This window comes from Dicentrarchus labrax, unplaced genomic scaffold (genome assembly GCF_905237075.1).
Source record: "Dicentrarchus labrax unplaced genomic scaffold, dlabrax2021, whole genome shotgun sequence".
In the NCBI taxonomy this organism is placed as follows: Eukaryota; Metazoa; Chordata; class Actinopteri; family Moronidae; genus Dicentrarchus; species Dicentrarchus labrax.
Window position 1 is genome coordinate 6733735 of NW_026136724.1, and position 19775 is coordinate 6753509.

At 40.8% G+C, this 19775-nt stretch overlaps 1 protein-coding gene across 1 annotated transcript in view; it reads left to right on the forward strand.

Annotated features, from left to right (window-relative positions):
• The window catches only part of camk1da (calcium/calmodulin-dependent protein kinase 1Da), a 59702-nt gene that overhangs the window by 13266 nt on the left and 26661 nt on the right, over positions 1-19775 (forward strand). Inside the window, exons 2-3 of the mRNA XM_051392793.1 lie at positions 13156-13287; positions 17816-17890. Coding sequence (XP_051248753.1) covers positions 13156-13287; positions 17816-17890 — 207 coding nt within the window. The remainder of the gene's footprint in view (positions 1-13155; positions 13288-17815; positions 17891-19775) is intronic.

Sequence of the window (19775 nt, forward strand, 5' to 3'; positions counted from 1 at the left end):
TTTCTAAGAAAATACAAAAGATTCAGGACAGGAAATTCATCCTGTCAATAAACCTTACTCTGGCAGCATGTTTCCAAGAACTGTCTTCTGAGCAATTAATTACAGTTCAATCAGAAGCACTTACATCAAGGAACTGGCCATTCATAACACATGTTTATACACTTACTGTTGGTTGAAAAGGCCCTGCTTTTTATAGGGTGTTTTTTAAAAAAGAAAACCCAAGCAGCAACAGGGAGTCTGCTGGAAGTACTAATCCTCCATTAATAAACACATGAGAATGTTAAAGGACAGACTCTAATGGTTGTGCTGTACACTTACATGAATATGACTGGACATCAGTAGTCAGCCACACAGCTGGCGAACGAGCCAGTGGTTGTGAAGCATGAATGAAAGTCAGCTAATGCGAGAGCAACATCAGCTTCACAAATTGGAGTTCATGTTGTACCTTTAATTTTTTGATGCTGGGTGTTAAGGGTACGTTATACCTTTTAAGGACCCGGTGATTGTCTCGCTCTACATTGGCCAACATAAGGGTCAGAGGAAGTCGATATGTTGGCCTCCACTATGTTAAGATAACCGTAATGGAAACATAATGAAAGGGCTCCATCTTAGGCAAATACAGTGATGTTTACTCACAGCAAGTGATAAATGTAGACCCAGCGACCCAGCAGCTAATATATAGAGTGGTAATACAGTTGTTTTCCCTTCTGCGGCTTTTCAGATTACAGCTCAAAATATAAAAATGTTTTCATAAGTACGATATAGTAATAAATATCGAGTGTTAACTTTAATTTATGGCCATGCAAGCCCACAGTCCAAAATGTTGGAGTAACTGTAACGTATATGCTGAATTTTAAATACACTGCTCAATACCTAGCTAACACACTAGCTCCATACATGTCACCTCTCCTCTCAGGCCGGATATCATCTCCTCCTGACAAATCCATTTTACTGTTCTCATCACTACTTCCACACCAGGTATCACACCTGAGGACCTCCAACATGTCCTTCGACATGTTAGGTCATTTCTTTTTATCTCCGGCCTTTGAAAAAAAGAAGAGTGAGGAAATGATATCTCACTCTGTCTCTCTTTCTCCCCCTATCTGCCATTCAAATCCCCCCCCCTCCCCCGTATGCCTCGCTTACTCAGCATGGCTCTGAGAGCGACTGGGAGTCTCTGGTGCTGTGCTTGCAGTGTTTGTGTTGCTGTCACTGCAGTCAGCCTTATACCTTTTTGCAACATTTAATGCTATTGTTGGCTATCTGGTGTGTGTGTGTGTGTGTGTGTGTGTGTGTGTGTGTGTGTGTGTGTGTGTGTGTGTGTGTGTGTGTGTGTGTGTGTGTGTGTGTGTGTGTGTGTGTGTGTGTGTGTGTGTGTGTGTGTGTGTGTGTGTGTGTGTGTGTGTGTGTGTGTGTGTTGTGGGGAACCTCCAAGGTCACAGGAGACATACTGCTGAGTCACCTACTGCTCTGTGATCAAAACAGCTTTCTGGCTGTGGCAGTTGATTAAAGTAATGCTCTGCTGTCTTTATTGTAGATTTGAGGCCATTCTTAAATGTTACACTTAGACAAAGAAACAAAAATGTAGTAAGTAAAAGCCAAAGTCAAGTTCTGACTGGTTTACTATTTTCTTACATTACCCAATATTCATTGACAACATATTGATGCTAGCTTTAGCTGCTGCTAAATTTTGTGCTGGAGCAAATTGTGAAAACATAATATTGTGCATTTGTAACATTTAAAGCAAGCAAGCCAAAAAAAAGAAAAGAAAAGGAAAAACAGATTGGTATGGTTCGAGTGAGTCAAGATAGCAAGTATCCTTAGTTATGAGATCCTCTGCTAGCTACTTCCACCAGCTACAGCACACTTTTTACTTTTAGGGACCATAAGCAGAGCACCAATAGTGTTCCAGAAAAAACTGTGTTAGTCAACTGTATGTATTTGTTCTTTCTTTCAGTCGCTCTTTAAACCTGCAATAATAGATTATTATCCACAAGGGCACAGTGCAACAAGCTGCAAACACAACATTATCATCTTTATAAAGATATTACAGCTAACATGTTAGTTAGCGAGGAGCCTATTTACACATATAGTAGACACGTGATGGCATTGCTGGCATTGATTTGTTTGTATTTCTGACAACCTGCTGTTGCAAGTCCAATGCTCTTTCTCCTTTTAGCTCTGTTTTGGTCTTCGCAACTTCTTCGAACCAAAACAATGGGCTAAAACATGCTAAAATGCTCCGCAGCACTAAGGGGAACTGGTCATTATCTGTGGGTACGACTGCTGTCACAAAGTCATTTGATCCATTGTTAATATAAAAAATAATGATAGTACAGCTTTAAATAAAGGTCTGTCATCACAAAATTGAAGAAAAGGAAGTTAGCAGAGAGAGTGTTTATTGTACAACTGATGGTACAATCAGGAGAGTAGAATCCAGCTTGCTGTACACACAAGCACATCCTGACATTTACAACAAATGTCTGACTAAAACTAATAGCTTTCGGTAGTGACTGTGCTCTGCTGGATCACGCTGGCTAATTCTTTATTGTCCAGGTTGTCGTCATTTATGTTTTTTTCCTTGTCTTTTTTCTTCTCTTTTGTGTGGCACTCATACACATACATAGATGGATTCAAAAGCATGCATCATGAACTCTCCCTTTCACACGCAACATTGGATTACCTAGAATCCATCCATGTCTCCATACACAGGCTGAAGCTGTTTCCATGGTGATTAATGTAAACAGAAGGCAAATGTCCTGACATCCCAGTAGTGGTCAGGCTGTTGCCATGGCAAATCCATACCTTGCAGGCTGCATTTTACATGTGCCTGTGCATGTGTGTCCATGAGAACACACAAGCATCATCTTTCTGTCTTTCCTGTGCAGTCACTCCCCCTTTCCACTGAATGATACACACACAGAGACACACACAGACACACAGACACACACATATTATGCCACTCCTAAATTCCTCCTAAATTCTGTCTTAATTTGTCTCAAGGAATTTCAGGTCGTCAGGCTTTGTTTGTGGCATGCATGTTAGGAAAAACAATTTTGCCGAGATGCCTAAGAATAATTAGCTAGGAAGTAAACAAACCAAATCAGTTAGATCAGAAGCATTTTAAAAAAAAACAAATACTGAACACGCGGGGAAAGAAACAAACTGCTACTGCCAGAGAAGGTATGATAAACATTATTCAAATGAAACAATACCACATTAAGCGTTAACAGTACTGACAGTTACAGTGTCAAAAATATACACCGAGAGTAACAGGAAAGGGGAATGGGGGCGAGAGAGAGAGAGGGGATTATACACCACAAAGGTCCACAGGTCAAAGTTGAACCCATGCCGCTGCTGCAAGGACTCACAAGGACTGGTATGTGGGGCGCCAGCTCTACCTGGTGAGCTATCAGGGCTCCCTGCCAATCAGCTCTTTGATCAGGCAACAGCCAGGCGTTTCCAGTCGTGCCCTGGGTCTTGCAGTCAGCGGAGGGCAACTGCGGCGCCAGGCTCTAAAAAAACTGAGGCTGTCTCAGTCTCGCAAGGTTATCACTGCCCACGTTTGCATGACATCAGAGCAAGTCGCCATCAAGTCGGACACAAATCTACGTGGCATTCTGTGCACTACGGCCCACTGTGAGCATTTTGCCATGCTGAAAGCCCCTCTCTGACCAAATAGAGCCGCACATAGCTGGTAGCATGGCTGTCCTTCAACAGTTGTTTTGGGTAAAGGCCCCAGCATTTGCATCTTTTCCGTGGAAAAGTCACACCCGTGAATCTTAATGCCTCACTGTTTAGGTCAAGATAACGGTTTATTATGTCTGAAGTTTGAGACAACCAGTGTCCAGATAAGCATCTGTTTTTGCTTCATGTTTATTTTTGTTTCCTCTGAAATTAGGGTTTTGAACCACGAGCTGTATCTCAGTTCTTGGGTATACGCGCCTGTGTTCTCAGCATGCCTTTGACATGAATCCAGCACATTGATTTATCTATTTTGAGTGTTTATTGTCAGTGACCTGAGGTAATCTCGCCCTGCATGCATTGGTTCATGTTTTTCTGTTAATGTTTAATTTTGTCCTACAGAGCTCTGCATGCGCGTCCCATCTGTTGTGGTATTGCTGATGGAGTGGAGCCCATTCTTCTCACCCATATGGACTATGGGCTGGATTACAATGCCTGGAGCTTTCAGACCAAATTCTGGTTGACGTGTCTGTTTTGTGGATTTTTGTCCTAATTGCATAGAAGACTGTACAGGCATTTTCTCTCAGTGCACTCTCCTCTCTCTCTCTCTCTCTCTCTCTCTCTCTCTCTCTCTCTCTCGTCTTCATCTTCTGCTGTCGGAGCCACAGTGAGAATACAGACTATAATGGGCACTTAATTGCTGCCGTGGCAACAGTGCTATTTAAGCCTACGCACTCTGCAACAAAGGCGTATAGCGCACACCCACAAAAAAAGAGGAACGGAGACACAGAAAGAAGGAGGCTCTTAGCTGTCTCTCCCCCTTTTCGACTCTTGAAGTGTTTATGTTTTTGTACATATGGAGACTAGTTGTGATAGTGAGCTTTTCCGGAAGTGTGTGTGTGTGTGACTGACAACTTCAGCTAATATTACATTACTAGAAATCCAATGGGGAAACAAACATGAGCAGTCAGACAGCCATGTAAGCAACAGTTTCCACAGATTAGCTACCACTTGTGATGTACAATCCATTGCAGGAATATCATGAGAGTGCACAACTACGGCAAGCATGACAGGTCAGAGTTGAACGAGGTAGTTTGTTTAAAACATGCCGGATCTTTCATGTTACTGTTCGTGTTTGTTACGCTGGTTGGATCTTTTTTTTACTTGATTTGGATCAGTGCTGTCAGGAGAGAAAAAGTTGAATTGTGCATCCCTTCCTTCAAATCTCGTCTAAAAATGCTGCTGATCTAGGGGACGAATCCTTCTTTGCCACGCTGCGCATCAGTTTCACACAATGTGCTGCATGTTCTCACCACCTTGTTCTAGTGATTTATTGAAGCTACACACACTTCCAATGAATTAAATATTTAAGCTCAAGATGAATAAATTAAAATATTCAGTGTCTTGTGCATCACCTCATACACATTTATGCATCGACTTTGTTATAGTAGTGGGCTATGTTATGTTTTGTTAATGTTGCTGTGGCAACTTGGCTTCGATGGATCCCCACCTTCTTCTCGCCACCAAGTTCACCTGCCGCCGCTGTGTAAAGAGACTCCTCCACTCACTGGAGAAACACTCAGTCACAACAGGCTGTCTGAACTCTGCAGGTTCTGTCTGAACTTCCAAGGTGGCAACAAAAAGCAACACATAGACTGAGAATGTGTGAGTTTGTTGAGATACAAGAAAGGACTGGAAAATGCATGTTACTAAAACGTTTAGTCATTCAGATTTTTAGTCATGTGACAACCAAGCCGCAGTAATTGGGCAATATGAGCCTAAATGAACCTAATACTATACAATAAATGCAACAAAGTCAACTTTTTGAGCCAAACAAAAGGTTTGTGTCCTGGGCTGAACGCGGCTCCAACACTGCTGATGTCATTCGTTGGACTCCTGGTGCACCGAAACCACTCGGCCTGCTGGGTAGTGGAAGATGCTTCAGATGAAATGTTTCTGTCTGAAAGCCAAATGGCTTGTTCCCAAAACTGAAGCGGGAGTGAGCCAGGTCTTTTTCCACCAAACCACACCACCTACCTGCCAACTACATTTCATCTCTCTCTCTCTCTCTCTCTCTCTCTCTCTCTCTCTCTCTCTCTCTCTCTCTCTCTCTCTCTCTTGTCATTCTCTCCTCCTGATCTGACGCACACAAACCCTCCAATCATTTCACTGCTATTCTTTCTTCCTGTCTTTCAATTATCTCTCCAGGTTTTCTTTGTATCTTTTTGTCATTTAACCGAACAAATCGTGTGTGTGTGTGTGTGTGTGTGTGTGTGTGTTTTTCAGGAACTTGCCTATCTTTTTGTTGGCATCGAGACAACGACACACCATTCAAACGGATTACTTTGTATTCAGAGCACATGAAAATAATGGATGTGCATGTGTGTGTATGTGTTCTCCTCAGTGATGACGATAGTTTGGCACTGGATAATTGTCCTTGTCCATGCTCTGTCATTATCAGGCCTTCTGCTGTGTGTGTGTGTGTGTGTGTGTGTGTGTGTGTGTGTGTGTGTGTGTGTGTGTGTGTGTGTGTGTGTGTGTGTGTGTGTGTGTGTGTGTGTGTGTTCGTGTGTGCGCGCGTGTGTGTGTGTGTGAGAGCGAGCGAGCGAGCAGAGTCCATTCAGAGGCAACCACTTCTGCTTTGATTAAACAGCTAATTATTGATGGGGCAGGAGCAGACCTATCGAGCTGACATTAACCCTCTCTGCAAGTGTGTGTGTGTGTGTGTGTGTGTGTGTGTGTGCGTGAGCGTGAGCGATATGCATCCAGATAGCTAACCCGCTCTTTCTCAGCTGCCTTTTTCTTAACACTTTTTGTCATTTATCTCCCATTCTCAAATCTGAGACTTGATTTCATTTTTATAATCAACGCTGCTCTTCCTCAGTTGTAGTTATACTTCAGTCTAAATGTTATTACAGCCCAAATGAAACAGAAATTAGATGGTACAGATAAAAGCCATTCACACTGATAGGAGCTGGAAAGACTGTTGAGAAGCTGATGAAATTGCAGCGTGAAGTGAATGCAGGAGCTATGTTATTCAAACAGTGAATAACAGGGAGCTAACAAAGGGCCACAGATTAGATTGTGCAGGGAGGGTGTTTGTGGTTGAGCCTGCTCTCATGAGAGATGTGTTAACATTTTGCATTTAATGAATTAATATAATAACTGCGCCATTTCACAGCCTCAATCTATGTCAACTCCACTGTACCTGGGCACTCTGCGAGCCAACAGAAGGGCATTAATGGACTTTCTGCTGTTGTCTAGGATACGGGGCTACATTGTTGACTGACTGCTCTTGTTTAATGACCCTGTTTATGTAGGTTTGTTAATACACGCGTGAAATCATGCTAATTAGACAGAAGCTTGAGGTGTCTCACTCCATCAGCTTACTTTGTTTATCAAATAGATACTTTTTTAAATTGATTTTTATAGATTTTTTTTTTACTATCCTGGTCGGCCAGTTTGAGTTAACGGTTTTAGTATAAGGTTTTTCAGACGGTAAAACACTGCACACGCTATGAGGGAGGATTTTGTGCACTTGGATCTGTTTGGCTAATGTCACTTCTTGCAGTCACATGCCATTAAGGCAAATATTGAGCAAAGTTCTCATTTTTTTCCGTTGTTGTTTTCTTTGTTTGTTTTTTGCCAGAGCATTGTGCAGAAATGAGTTTTTTCTTGCAGAGGCAATGTCAGTAATCTAATTGACTTACCTGTAGTAGTTTTGGTCCATTGAGAACAGTGGTGATTGAACAGTCTGACAGCAGTGGACACGACACAAGACCTGCGGTAGCATTTCCTTCACACACTGCAGATGGTAGCACCTTGTCAATCAAGGAGCAACTCACAGCACTCAGGGGTTTCATGATGGGGTGTAAGATGTTGCCCATCATGGCCATCCTGTTTTTTTTCCCACTCCTGCCCCCTCTGTGGAGCCCAGAGAGCATCTCAGGACAGAAAAGGCCTTACTTGATCCTTGTTTCATCTTTGGAGGGGCCTACAAGATGTTCAAATACAATTTCTTCTAACTAATTAGCAGCTGGAAATAGAGCCAGGTCATTTACAATATACATCCACCAAATAAAATCTGTGGTCGGTTTTTAGCAGTTTTACTTTGTTTCCTAGTGGATTTTTGCTTTTCACACAGAATCTGATGACTGAACAACTTTGTAGGCTGAAAGTATTTTCACCCTGACATTGAGAAACACTGATGGCTGCTGTCAGTCTCCATGTTAAATGTGTCACTGTCACCTTGTCAGCCTATTCTAGTCTCTCCGTGTCTATCTCTGTCTTACAATGTGCGTGCGCGCATGTGTGTAAGACAGACTGTTTCGCTGTTGGGTATGTGCATGATGGAGAACACACACATGCACACAAGTTGCTGCCAATAGATTTCCCCCTTTCGGCGCACTGATGGAGGCAGTGGAGCTCGACTGACACAATTACACAGGTTCATACAGGAGGAAATGCAATCATTGTTGCTGCGGGTAACAGCAAGTGGGGACTGCCAGCTAGTCAACCCCAGACACAAACACAGTCCGGTTTGTGAACTCAGCTGCCAGATGTTATCCAAGCCCCCTTCCTCCAATCAAATGAACCCTGCAGGTCCTTTAGCGCATGTGTGTGCGGCAAGCAAATACATTTAGGGTTGACAAAATGTGAAGTGGACCATGCTGTGTTTCTGCTGTTGCGGTAGTGGCGGTGGTTGTGTGTGTTTGTGGACCTGCGAGTAGCTTATTTATTAGGTCCATTTTGCCTCCATTCAGACACACACACACACACACATACACCTGACCTTTTTCCTCATTTCAGTACAGTTTAGCTTCATTTTTCTTTCACATCTTCCCACCATTCAGACATAATATTCAGCATGAATGAACAGATTGTCTCTCAGTCACACTTTCATAATTCACATTTTGTTGACGGTCACATCGGTGTCAATATGGTTTTTACTGTAACCTCTTATGATTATGGCTCTGAAAGCAGGAAAGGTTTCAGGCAGTGTTGCAGTTTATGAGGGACACAAATTAAAGAAGGAAAAAAACAATGTAAAGTGCCTCATTAAGGTCTTATTCCACCACAAGACTCAAAAGTTTCAGTGCTCCTTGAAATAGATGCTCTAAGTCTCTGGACATCATCTGTTACCTCTGTTTTGATGATGGTGGTGGAGGGCGCTGTCTTAACATGTCGGTGCTCTCCCATACTATAGGTGTTTCATTTGGTTGAGATATACAGTCGGGTTGAAGGTTTAACTGTGAGGTTGAAACTGAATGAAGTTTCATTTTAAGAACAAATGTTCTGTGGTTTTTACTGGTAGCATAAAGGGAACTACAACCTTAATTTCATTATACAACCACTGTAAAAGCGTTGTAAATGGCAATGAAATAACTTGTATCCTTGTAAAGTGACATTTATTCAGATTTTCTCGTGTTATTCTTTCATATTTGTTTGTGGTAATGTTTAGTAGAACAACAATCCCTCTATAGAAGCGCACTATCTTTGAGGTCTACCAAAGCTGGACAGAGAATGGTTTGGTCCTCTTTTCTTCTGCATGTCCCCTTATTGGTTTTACATCTGAGTGGTTTCAGATGTAAAGTTTCAGAGTTTCAGAGAGAGATTCAGAGTTAGGTGATAATTCTCTGTGGGTGTGTCACTATACGCATCCTCTTTTAACATTACACATAGTCATTTGATCCAATGTTATTATGAAAATAGGGACCAATAGCAGCTTTTAACAGTTGTTCCTCTGTTTCATAATGTGTTACCACTGAATTATTTTACACCTCCAATTCAAATGGATTTACCAACAGAATGACAACAAAAGCAACTGCAGCTGCAAACGGCCCACCTGTGCAAATTCCTAAGAACTGCAGCTGGGAAAATCTAAGAGTCACTGCATGCCATAATTACCAATACCACTGGTGTGAGATCTAGTTTAAGTGAGCCAGTTGTGGGAATGTTTGTTTACAGTAATTACACCAATGGAGCACTAAAATCATTTTATAGAGACCGAGGACCAGAAATTTTCATCATTATCAAAGTGAACTCATTGTTATGCTACCGATTATATCTTTTTTTATCAGACATAATGTGTTTGTTCTCTACTGTTATAATTGTGGAATTATTGGGATTACTGGGAGGGGAGTTGAGTGCAGATTAAGGCTGAATTCACTCTCAATATGCTCACATAGGCCAGGAGTATGTGTGTGTGAGAGAGAGAGATTGTGCTCATTCATGTATGTACCTCTCGCTCTCGCTCTCTCTCATAGTCTGAGAGAATATGTATATATAAGTATGTATATATGTATGTGTATATATGTGTGTATATATATGTATGTGTGTATGTGTATGTATGTATGTGTGTGTATATATTTATATATGAATGAAAAGCTGTGCAGCCCACTTGTTTTGTCTGGCTCTGACGTCATCGAAACCCACAACAGCCACTATCTGTGCAAGCAGGTGTCTGTTATATGTGTGTGTGCGTGCCTGTGAGGAAATTGAAGCGATCTGAGCGAGCGAGCGAGCACACCTTGATCACTAACCAGCAGGATGATCACTTGCCACTGTAAAAGGTGTGTTCAGATGGAGCGTGAGGCGAGAGACAAAGAGACAGACAGAGGGAGGGAGAGGGGGAGGGAGTGAAGGTGAGAAGAAAACGAGAGTCTTGCTGAGAGGCGTGAGAAAAACACCAAGAGCAGGCGTTTTCTCTGTGTGTTTACCGCTGTGATGATACCCCTGGTGTTCTCAAGGCTAGTCGGCCTCGTGGCAGATGGGTGGCTTGTCAAATATGCTTCCCTCTAAACGGCTCTAGGGCTTTCTGCACGGCAGCACTCGCGTACTGATGTGATAAAGGGCTCATTCACAACAGCATCTCTCCCCTTGAATGAGGAGCTTAAAACACACTTGCAGCACAAATATACACACCAGAATACACACGAATGAATGAAAAAGAAGAGGGTGCGGACGGTGTGACGAAGGTTTAGTGCAACTGTATAAAAGGCAACTTGATGTGAAAGGCATTTTCCAAGCAGGCAGGTGTGTAAGATGGAGGGATGGAGATTCATTCATGAACTGAGTCTTGACTCATATTAGAATGAAATGTTTAATCAACAGAACAAGGTTAGTAGAGCAATCTTAAAACATAGTTGGACTGTCCATCAGCACTTTCGTTCTTTCTTTCTTTCTATTGCTCCCATTGGTGTTTGTGGTAGGTTCTTCTTTTTAAACCTGACTGCTTTTGCCAGTTTTCTTTAATTTTTTGTAAAAAAATCAATACAATTCACCATACTGGGTTCACGGCATGATTTTCTAACAAATTTGAAAATTATTTTAAAACGATCTACAAAATATTTCTTGTCCTTTTATTTTCTTGGTCAAATTAAAGAATCCCTTTTTTTCTGAGGTTGGGTACAAACTATGTAAAACAAAGCATATTTATTTTAAAACTGAAAATATAACGTATGGAAAACAGCCACTTCTTGTCTGTTTTCTTCTTACCTTTGTCATTTTCTCAAGATGGTGCTTGCTCAATTTCAAAGTCGTAACCTGCCGCTGCCTTGTCTTTGCATGATACAGCTACTGATACGAGTGACATAGGACGTCAGACAAGTAAAGTCGGACAGAATTAGATTTAACTGTCCAATATATTGTTACATTCCTCGTTGTTAGCATGCCAACACTTGCTAATTTACACTAAACACTAAGTACATGTAAAGAACAGGAATGTCATTAGGGTTGCTGGTATTTATGTCACTATAGATAGACCATCTATTAAGGCATATATACAAAACACACAATACAATACACACAAAAATCTGACCTGAGCTAGAGGAAAAGTTTAGGGATCATAAAAGTCATGTCATGTGAGAAAGGTTGCTCGTATTGAGAAACCCTCTCATAATTATTACCAGACTCTGTAGTTTCCCTCATAACCTTTTGAGTTGTTTTAGCTTCTTTTGGTTTACCCACAACAGCAGACAGTAAAGTTAGCAGCTAGCTGGTGAGTATAGTCGAGCTTTTAGCAGCTACACATTTCCCTCAGGATTTGGTGGATACCAAAAACAGAGCTAAAAGGAGAGTAAATATTGGATTTCCATTCATCAGGTGGCCAAGAACACAACTCCAAATGAATGCTAATATTGCTTCTGTGTCTGGTGGATGTGTAAATAGGCAACTGTTTGCTAACACATTCACCACAACAACTTTATAAGGTGATAACATGTAAATGTTGTGTGAACAGTTTGTTCCTCTGGCCCCAAGTGGTCTTCATTTAATGCAATAAGGTCTACTATAAAAGTGTTTTTAGGAAGAGATTTAAAAGATGATATAGACTGAGCCAACCTTATTTCCCACAGGCAGGTCGTTCTACAGGCTTATTGCCCTGAATGCACAGTTTCTATCCCCCTTAGGTCTAAGCCTGGACTCCAGAACAGAAAATTACCTCTGGCTCAGGATTTCAAGCTACAAACAAGCTCATATGGGACTAAAATAAAGAAGTATAGCAAGCATCCATGCCATGAAGTGCCTTATAAGAGCCTCCTTGTAGTCTTGAATTCAATATCCTTGTGCATTTAGCAGGTCTCAGAAGGTTATACATTTGGATTTGTGTCAGCTGCAGGTAGTCTGAATGTTGTACAGGAGGAGCTCACAGAAGAAGGCAGATAGACACAGGAGTCAACACACGGTTCAGGCAGATTAACTCGCAATTGGCTCATCTTCATTCATCACATTACTTGTCTTCCTGACAGACACACACACACGCACACACAAACAAGCACAGACACACTCATACAAGAACTGAAAGACATGGCTGAATTTAAATTTCGGTGGGTTTAGCCTAATATTGGTGCCATGATTAGTATTGAGGATCATACGTTTTTATGATGCGAGAAACAAAAAAATTGAATTATTTTCAAGCGTAGCAGACATTTTAAATGAATAAATTAAAACAATCTAATGTTCTGATGTTACACTTGGCAGATCCAATCACATTACCATTGCAGTATAATGTTGATGATTATCAAATACCTGTACCTGTTGTAGTGGGATCTTAAAGGCAAATCAACTGCATTCACAATGTATTTATTTAGGAAGAAAGGAGTTTTAGTTTGCTGTATTTCTGCATTAATGACACTAAAAATGTGAGCCCCAGTGCTCTAAAAATGGGTTAATTCCACCTATTTTACACGACCTTTCAGTTACAATATACTAATATACTCATTATAAGATAATGGCCTATATGCTGCTGCTAGAATATCCTCTAAATAAACACTCCTGGTTTTTATCATGCTGGTTTGTGCTTGCAGATTAGACCCTGCAGGGTGTACAACTTCCCCCCGCGGCTGAGAGAATGCAATTTGTTTTTCACCCAAATTTGTTTAATGTGAAAACCTGCAGGACACCAGAGGCTGGACGGTTACATTGTCCAATTAAGGATCTACTTGTGACTCACATGACTTTTTATTTCCACAGAGGAGCCTTTTCCGAGGTGGTCCTGGCCCAGGAGAGGCTGACCGGCCGGATGTTTGCGGTGAAGTGCATCCCAAAAAAGGCTCTGAAGGGGAAGGAGAGCAGCATCGAGAACGAGATCGCCGTGCTGAGGAAGTGAGTGCTCTTAGACAAACACACATACCACATAAGCCTCCTAATTCCTGGTTACCGGGGCAACTGCGCATCTCCTCTCTCTCCTCACTCCTCCACCAACCCCCCGCCCCCAGGTCACGATCCACAGCCCACCTACCACACACACACACACACACACACACACACACACACACACACACACACATACACACATCACGACTGAAACTTCTGTCTGTCTGAGCACAAAACAGCTGCACAGTAGTATAAACTGTTAGATTCCTGTTGTGAATTCTGTTTGGATGCTGCACTCTTTGTTGGAGCTGAAAGTGCATGTGTAGTAGTCAAGGTAGAGTAACTGGGATGTGCCAGTCAAGCAGCAAATGAAGCCATCACGGAACTAAGTCCTTGAACGGCCACTTGAGGCTGGCTACAAAATGAGTCAATCTCAATAAGGTCCCAAATTAAAATAAAACTTTAAAGCAAAAATGTTTCATATCACTCACCTGTTTAAATTATATTAAGGCTTAAAGTTATTCATAATTAAGGGCATGGTTGCTGCCGTCACAGGCAGCAGTTTTCAGTAACCAGGCTTCATTCAGCCTCCTCAGCTCCATCCACGATCCAAATATTTGCCCATTTTTGGATTAGCCGGGATCTGGCGGAGTCAGGACTGCCAAGATGGCGACGGCCAGAACCAAGCACACTAAGCTTCACAACAAGCTTCTCAGAAACCTATGGGTGATGACACAGAGACTGTCCATTTTTAACTATGGTGCCAATCCAAGGAGCAAATGTGGTTTTCTGAAGCTTTGATGCTGGGAAATAGAAAAGCTGCCCATCTTGATGCAAAATATGCACCAGGTCGTCAACCATGTGAGTTTTGAGTTTTGGGACACATCATTACCTCTGGTGTGCATTTCTGCTTCATTTGAAATACACAAGCCCCCCGAAAGAACACCATTTGCCAGGAACCCTGGATTTAATAAAGCCTATCAATATTTTATTGAACAATTGTCTCATTGCTATTCATTACGTGCATTACCAATATATTGCCATTGTTTTATTGCACAGGCCTAAAAGAAAGTAAAGAAACATTCCTGAGCATAACACACACACTAAACAATGTCTATTTAAATGTTTAACCAGGTCCAGTATATTGTGAATTTAACAACCACCAGGAGTCACATCACCATATTATTTTTATGGCATGAATGTGCAGCCGACCAGACAGAGCGAGAAAAAGACCACCAGTTCTCACATGTTTGTTGGAAGTGATAGAAACACTGTATATGTGCTGCAGGTGAGCAGATTTTAATAGGAATAAATAAGCTGCCATGTTACATCATGCAGTGTTTAACACAGATCCATGGGAATAACTCATGCTCACATGCAAGGGAGGGTTCCTGCAGAGAACCTGTAAAATGAAAAACCAGGATTATCTTACACACAATCATGTAACCACACAATTACACATAAATGTCAAACTGCTGGACTTCTCTATGCTGCGACAATACAGATGTATTATGCTATTAAATACATTGAATTTGCCCATTTGGCTCCACTGTGTAACAGAGAAAATGAGAATTGCCTCTAGTAATGAGGGAGAGATGCAGACATTCATTTAGACAAATGAGTGTCATTAGTGTAAACAAATGAGAGCGTAAGTGAGCAGACTGGCAGTCTCTACCAGCATGTACGCTGTGTGACACCAGGTCGGCTTTGGAGGGAAATCTGATGGATCACTTTACAGCACAAAGGGTGGTGTCCTTCCACAGCAAATACAGCTAAAGCTCTATTTGGGTAAAGAGTTACAGAAAAAAACAAGAAATTTGGTTTATATTTGGAGGAAGACAAACAGTAATGATACCACCTGTATTACAGTAGGTAGAGGCCAACAGAATCATCCTGGTAGTTGACATTTCTTCCTCATTTCCCATGGTACAAAATTTCCAGGGAGTGTCCCAGCCCGTTTACTATAAATAGCCAGCGTGCTCTCATTAGTTTACAGAAATTGTACTAAGATATTACTTAAACACTAAGAATAAAGATTGTTATCCTCTGAGATTACTGCTGTGATGGTCACTCTAACTTTAACAAACAGCAGCTAATGCATTTAGCTAACCTAAAAGACGGTGCAAGCTTTTGATTTTAATGAAATTATTCTCCACTAGAACATAGTTGTTTAGTTGAGACGTCGTATTAGGAACAAAGAAATACAAATTAACACATTTGTTGTTTGTACCTTTTGTGCCTCTTTGATTTGAATCTTCAAACGCCGCCTTCTTATGTTGTAGTATTAAAAAATTATTTCTCAGAGCAAAGCTGAAATAAGTAAAACTGGTGGTCATAACATGAAACTATTATCATTACATAATTGGAGAGAGTCCCATGTTTCAATGTTAAGAAACATTGAGCATATCATTAAAAGAAAAGAAAAACAGTAAATGAGGAAAAAACTGCAGTTTTACCTGGGTTTTTAATCCTTTAAATTTCATGGCATGTTTGTCTTTGTTTGATAGTTAACACTGTAGAGATAGGCAGGAACATATAGGGAGAGAGAGAGAGAGAGAGAGAGAGGTATACAAAATGTTGTATGAATGAAGTGGAAAATGCCATTTTCAAGTTCCCAGAGTGTAAGGTGACCTCTTCAAGTAGTCCAAAACTCAAAGGTATTCAAAGCAGCAAATACTCACAGTTGTGATGCTGAAATTAGAAAATGTTGGTGTTGATTAATTTTCTGTTCATCAAGTTAACACTTACACAAGCACAAGTCAGAGCTTATGTTATATAAAAAAATCATTTCAAAAGGTACAAAGTAGATTGAAATGCCACATGGTCCAGTGTACAGCTGCTCCAGCTGTGCACAGCAGTAATAGAGGACACACGCAAGAGAAATCCATGAATGAGAACAACAAGTCTAGCATTAAGCCTGTAATGTATGAGAGGGTGTATCTGAATGCTCCCCTCTGCCATTACACTCTGACTGTTTGCTGCCAGCTCTTCATTATCCCAGACAGGGCTCGAATACACAGACATTATCCCTTTTCAACCTGCGTGCCTGCATGCGTGTCAGCTCTCTCCGGTCATATGCTCCATAATAAGTGTTAGATGCTCACCAATGCACCTGGTGAGTGAGTGAGTGAGTGAGTGAGTGAGTGAGTGAGTGAGTGAGTGAGTGAGTGAGTGAGTGAGTGAGTGAGTGAGTGAGTGAGTGAGTGAGTGAGTGAGTGAGTGAGTGAGTGAGTGAGTGAGTGAGTGAGTGAGTGAGTGAGTGAGTGAGTGTTTGAGAGAGATAGACCAGGGGGAATTACCTCTGTTCACAATGCAAAAGATGATTAACCCACACACATAATCAATCATGTTTCTACAAGGTATGAGGTGTTAGGATAACAGATTTACACATATACACACACACACACACACACACAAATAGACGGATGGGAACACTCTCATCACAGCGCTGTAACCATGGAGAAATCAGGAGAGAACGGACAGAAACGATCAGAAAGGTGAGGAGAAGATGAAAAAGGGTTCAAATCCAAGAAAAATTTTGTGCTGGGAGTAAAGAAATAAAAACATTTTTGTGTTAAAGTTCATTCTCAACTTTGGAAGTAGAACTTTTTGTATAAACATCTCAATTCAAGGTACATTACACACACAATACACTACAGACTATTTTTCTAGAGCTTTCAACCGCATCTCACAGTTTTCTTTAGGTGTCAACAATCCTTCACATTGGCACAAAACACACTCACCTCAAGGTCCATTCAGTAGGTCCTTCTTATCCCTGATCCCAATGTCCTTTCCCCGACCCTGCCACATCACTCCTTGTTTTTTCTGTTTCTTTCATTCATTTTCTTTTCCTTTTTTCTCCTTTTAAACTTTTTTTATTGATGTAGTATTTGAGTTGGTTGCTGTTTTGTATCTTGTGCTATTCTTTTGTAGTTTATTAGTTCAATTTGTATTTTAAAAAAATGAAAAAAGTGTATGTATCTACATGTGTATATACGTGTATGGATGTATGTATATATATATATTTATGTATAAATATGCAATGAACAAATGAAAAATTATGAAGGAAACATTGCAATAAAGTATAAAAAAGGGTCCATTCAGTAGCTGTTCTAGAGCTTTCAATCATATCACATCAGCAGATTGTGTTTGATAGAAACTTGGCAAATAAAATAAAATGGAAATCTGAACAACAACTGGGCAGAAGATCGTGTAATATGACTGAAAGCTCCAGAACAGCCACAAAATGGACCTTAGGAGAGACTGTTTTGTCAGTTGAGAAATTAAGGTTTAAAACTGTTGAAATCTGGATGGTGAAGTCCGGATTATAAGGCCACCCTAGGTAAAAGACTGTCAGAGGATTACTCTGGATTATCAGTTACATTTATTAATGTGGCAGAAACTTAATGGAGAAGTTCAACGGCAATCATTAGGATTAAAAGTCATTTAGTTCTGTTAATGGGTTATTGTGTGATGCAGAACATGTTACAGCTTTGAAATAAAAAGCTTCACTGATTGGTTTGTCTTTGCTTTGCAGGATCAAGCATGAGAACATTGTGGCGTTGGAGGACATCTACGAGAGTCCTGACCACCTCTACCTGATTATGCAGCTGTGAGTTGAAGTTTTATCTTCCTTTTTGTCACTCTCTACATCAAACTCACCAGGATTCCCTACACTGAATGTGTTTAACAGAAAGCCTGTCTCACAGACTAGGTCTATGGGGTTCGGAAGAAGTGGGCATTTGGGAGGTAGAGATGGCCTATTGCAAGGGGTCTCAAACTAGCAGAGGAGCTAGATCCATTTCATAAGGCCCTCCACATGTTTAGGAATTAACATTAAATTATTTTGTATTTTATTTAATTATAATGAAAAGGCAACCTTGAAAGCAAGGCTGTAACATTGGGGGCTAAAAATCTGACTCCTTCAAATGTAATATTTACCAAACTGCACCTCAGAAGAGGACCCACTCCTTGCATAGATAAAAATAGGTCATTCTGAGGTAACAAAAACACGATGATTCTTATTGTCAGGTGATTGTACACTAATGAAAACGTACCTATGAATCTTATATTCCATTTCTCTAATAGATACTCCTAAATGTTACACACTGGACCTTTTAAGCTATGACCGGCAGCACTTAGATTTTCTGTGGCATGCCAAACACAAAAAGGTATTTTTTTTGTAACCTAAAAGCAGGTTCATGTGGAGGGTGAAGGTTTTTGTGGAGTTAAATGTGACTGCCTCCTGTCTTATTTATTAGCAGAAAGTTGAGCTTCTGCAGGCGTTTTTCTTCTCAATATGCAGAGCAGTGTGACTCGGTGTACTTAGCTTTAGAGTGTGTTGAGATTTATTTTCTTTCCCCCTCCAGCTCAGTTGATAGAGTACAACTTTCTTATTTGATTCTAATTGAAACAGTTGGCAGTTTACAAAGGGATTTGTTGAAAATTACATTTATTGAGTTATTCATAGAACACTATATACAAGCCAAAAAAATCATAATACTCCATCTACGTCTTTCTCACACCCACCCATCACCACACACACATGCATACCTTCCTCTTCAGTGACAGCTCTACCGATGATGACAACATCTCACTCACTAACACACATACAAAGCCCAGCCTTCCTCCCACACACACAAACGCACCACACAGCTACTGTTGCATCAGTAGCATCTGTGCTTTGATGGTCAGCTACAGAGGGAAGCGGGATGGCCCACTGTTCACCCATGGATGCCCTACTAACCTCCTCTGCAAGGTTACTGCTGCTTATGTAAGAGGAGAAGTAAATATATAAAGTAAAGACAAACTCATTTAATATTTCCAAAGGTACTATTGGCATTTAAAAGAAGATTCAAGAAAAGTTTATCTAGCATCTGTATATTATTTTAGGCTGAGTTAGAACTGACATATTCTTTACAATTCACTGCATTTCTGATGTTTTATACTGATGACTTTTGCTCTGTTTCTTAATTATTTCAATGGGTTGCACCTGTAAGCTTTAAGCTCGTCAAAGCAAACAGAGCATGACATGTTTGAAATGACAAACAAGTCTAAGGACCTTTAGAACAATAGCCCAACAGACAATTCACAGTCACAGGCTTTAAAAAAGCTTACAGTGTATCACAAATGTAATGGTAACAAGGCAAATGTGTAAATGTAAGTGGCAAAGTGTTAAAAAACAGAGATCTGCTGTTGTGGTATGGCTGTACAGTAGTGACATCCTCAGTAATGGGTTGATAAGGTAGATTTGTCTCCTAAATAGGCCACTGTGACATAGTTAAGTCAGCTGACATCACTGATATTTAATGGTATTTATGTTCAGGAGCAGGCTGAGCATTGTGACATTTTCCATCCTGGCTAAAGGCATTAATGTAAAGAAAACTGCATCTCCTGTAGATGTAAGGCTTAAGGCATTAGGGACATTATTTCCCTGTTAATGTACTTTTGAGGGATAACAGTATTTTTACCTCGGGTGTGAACATTTTTATTTGTGG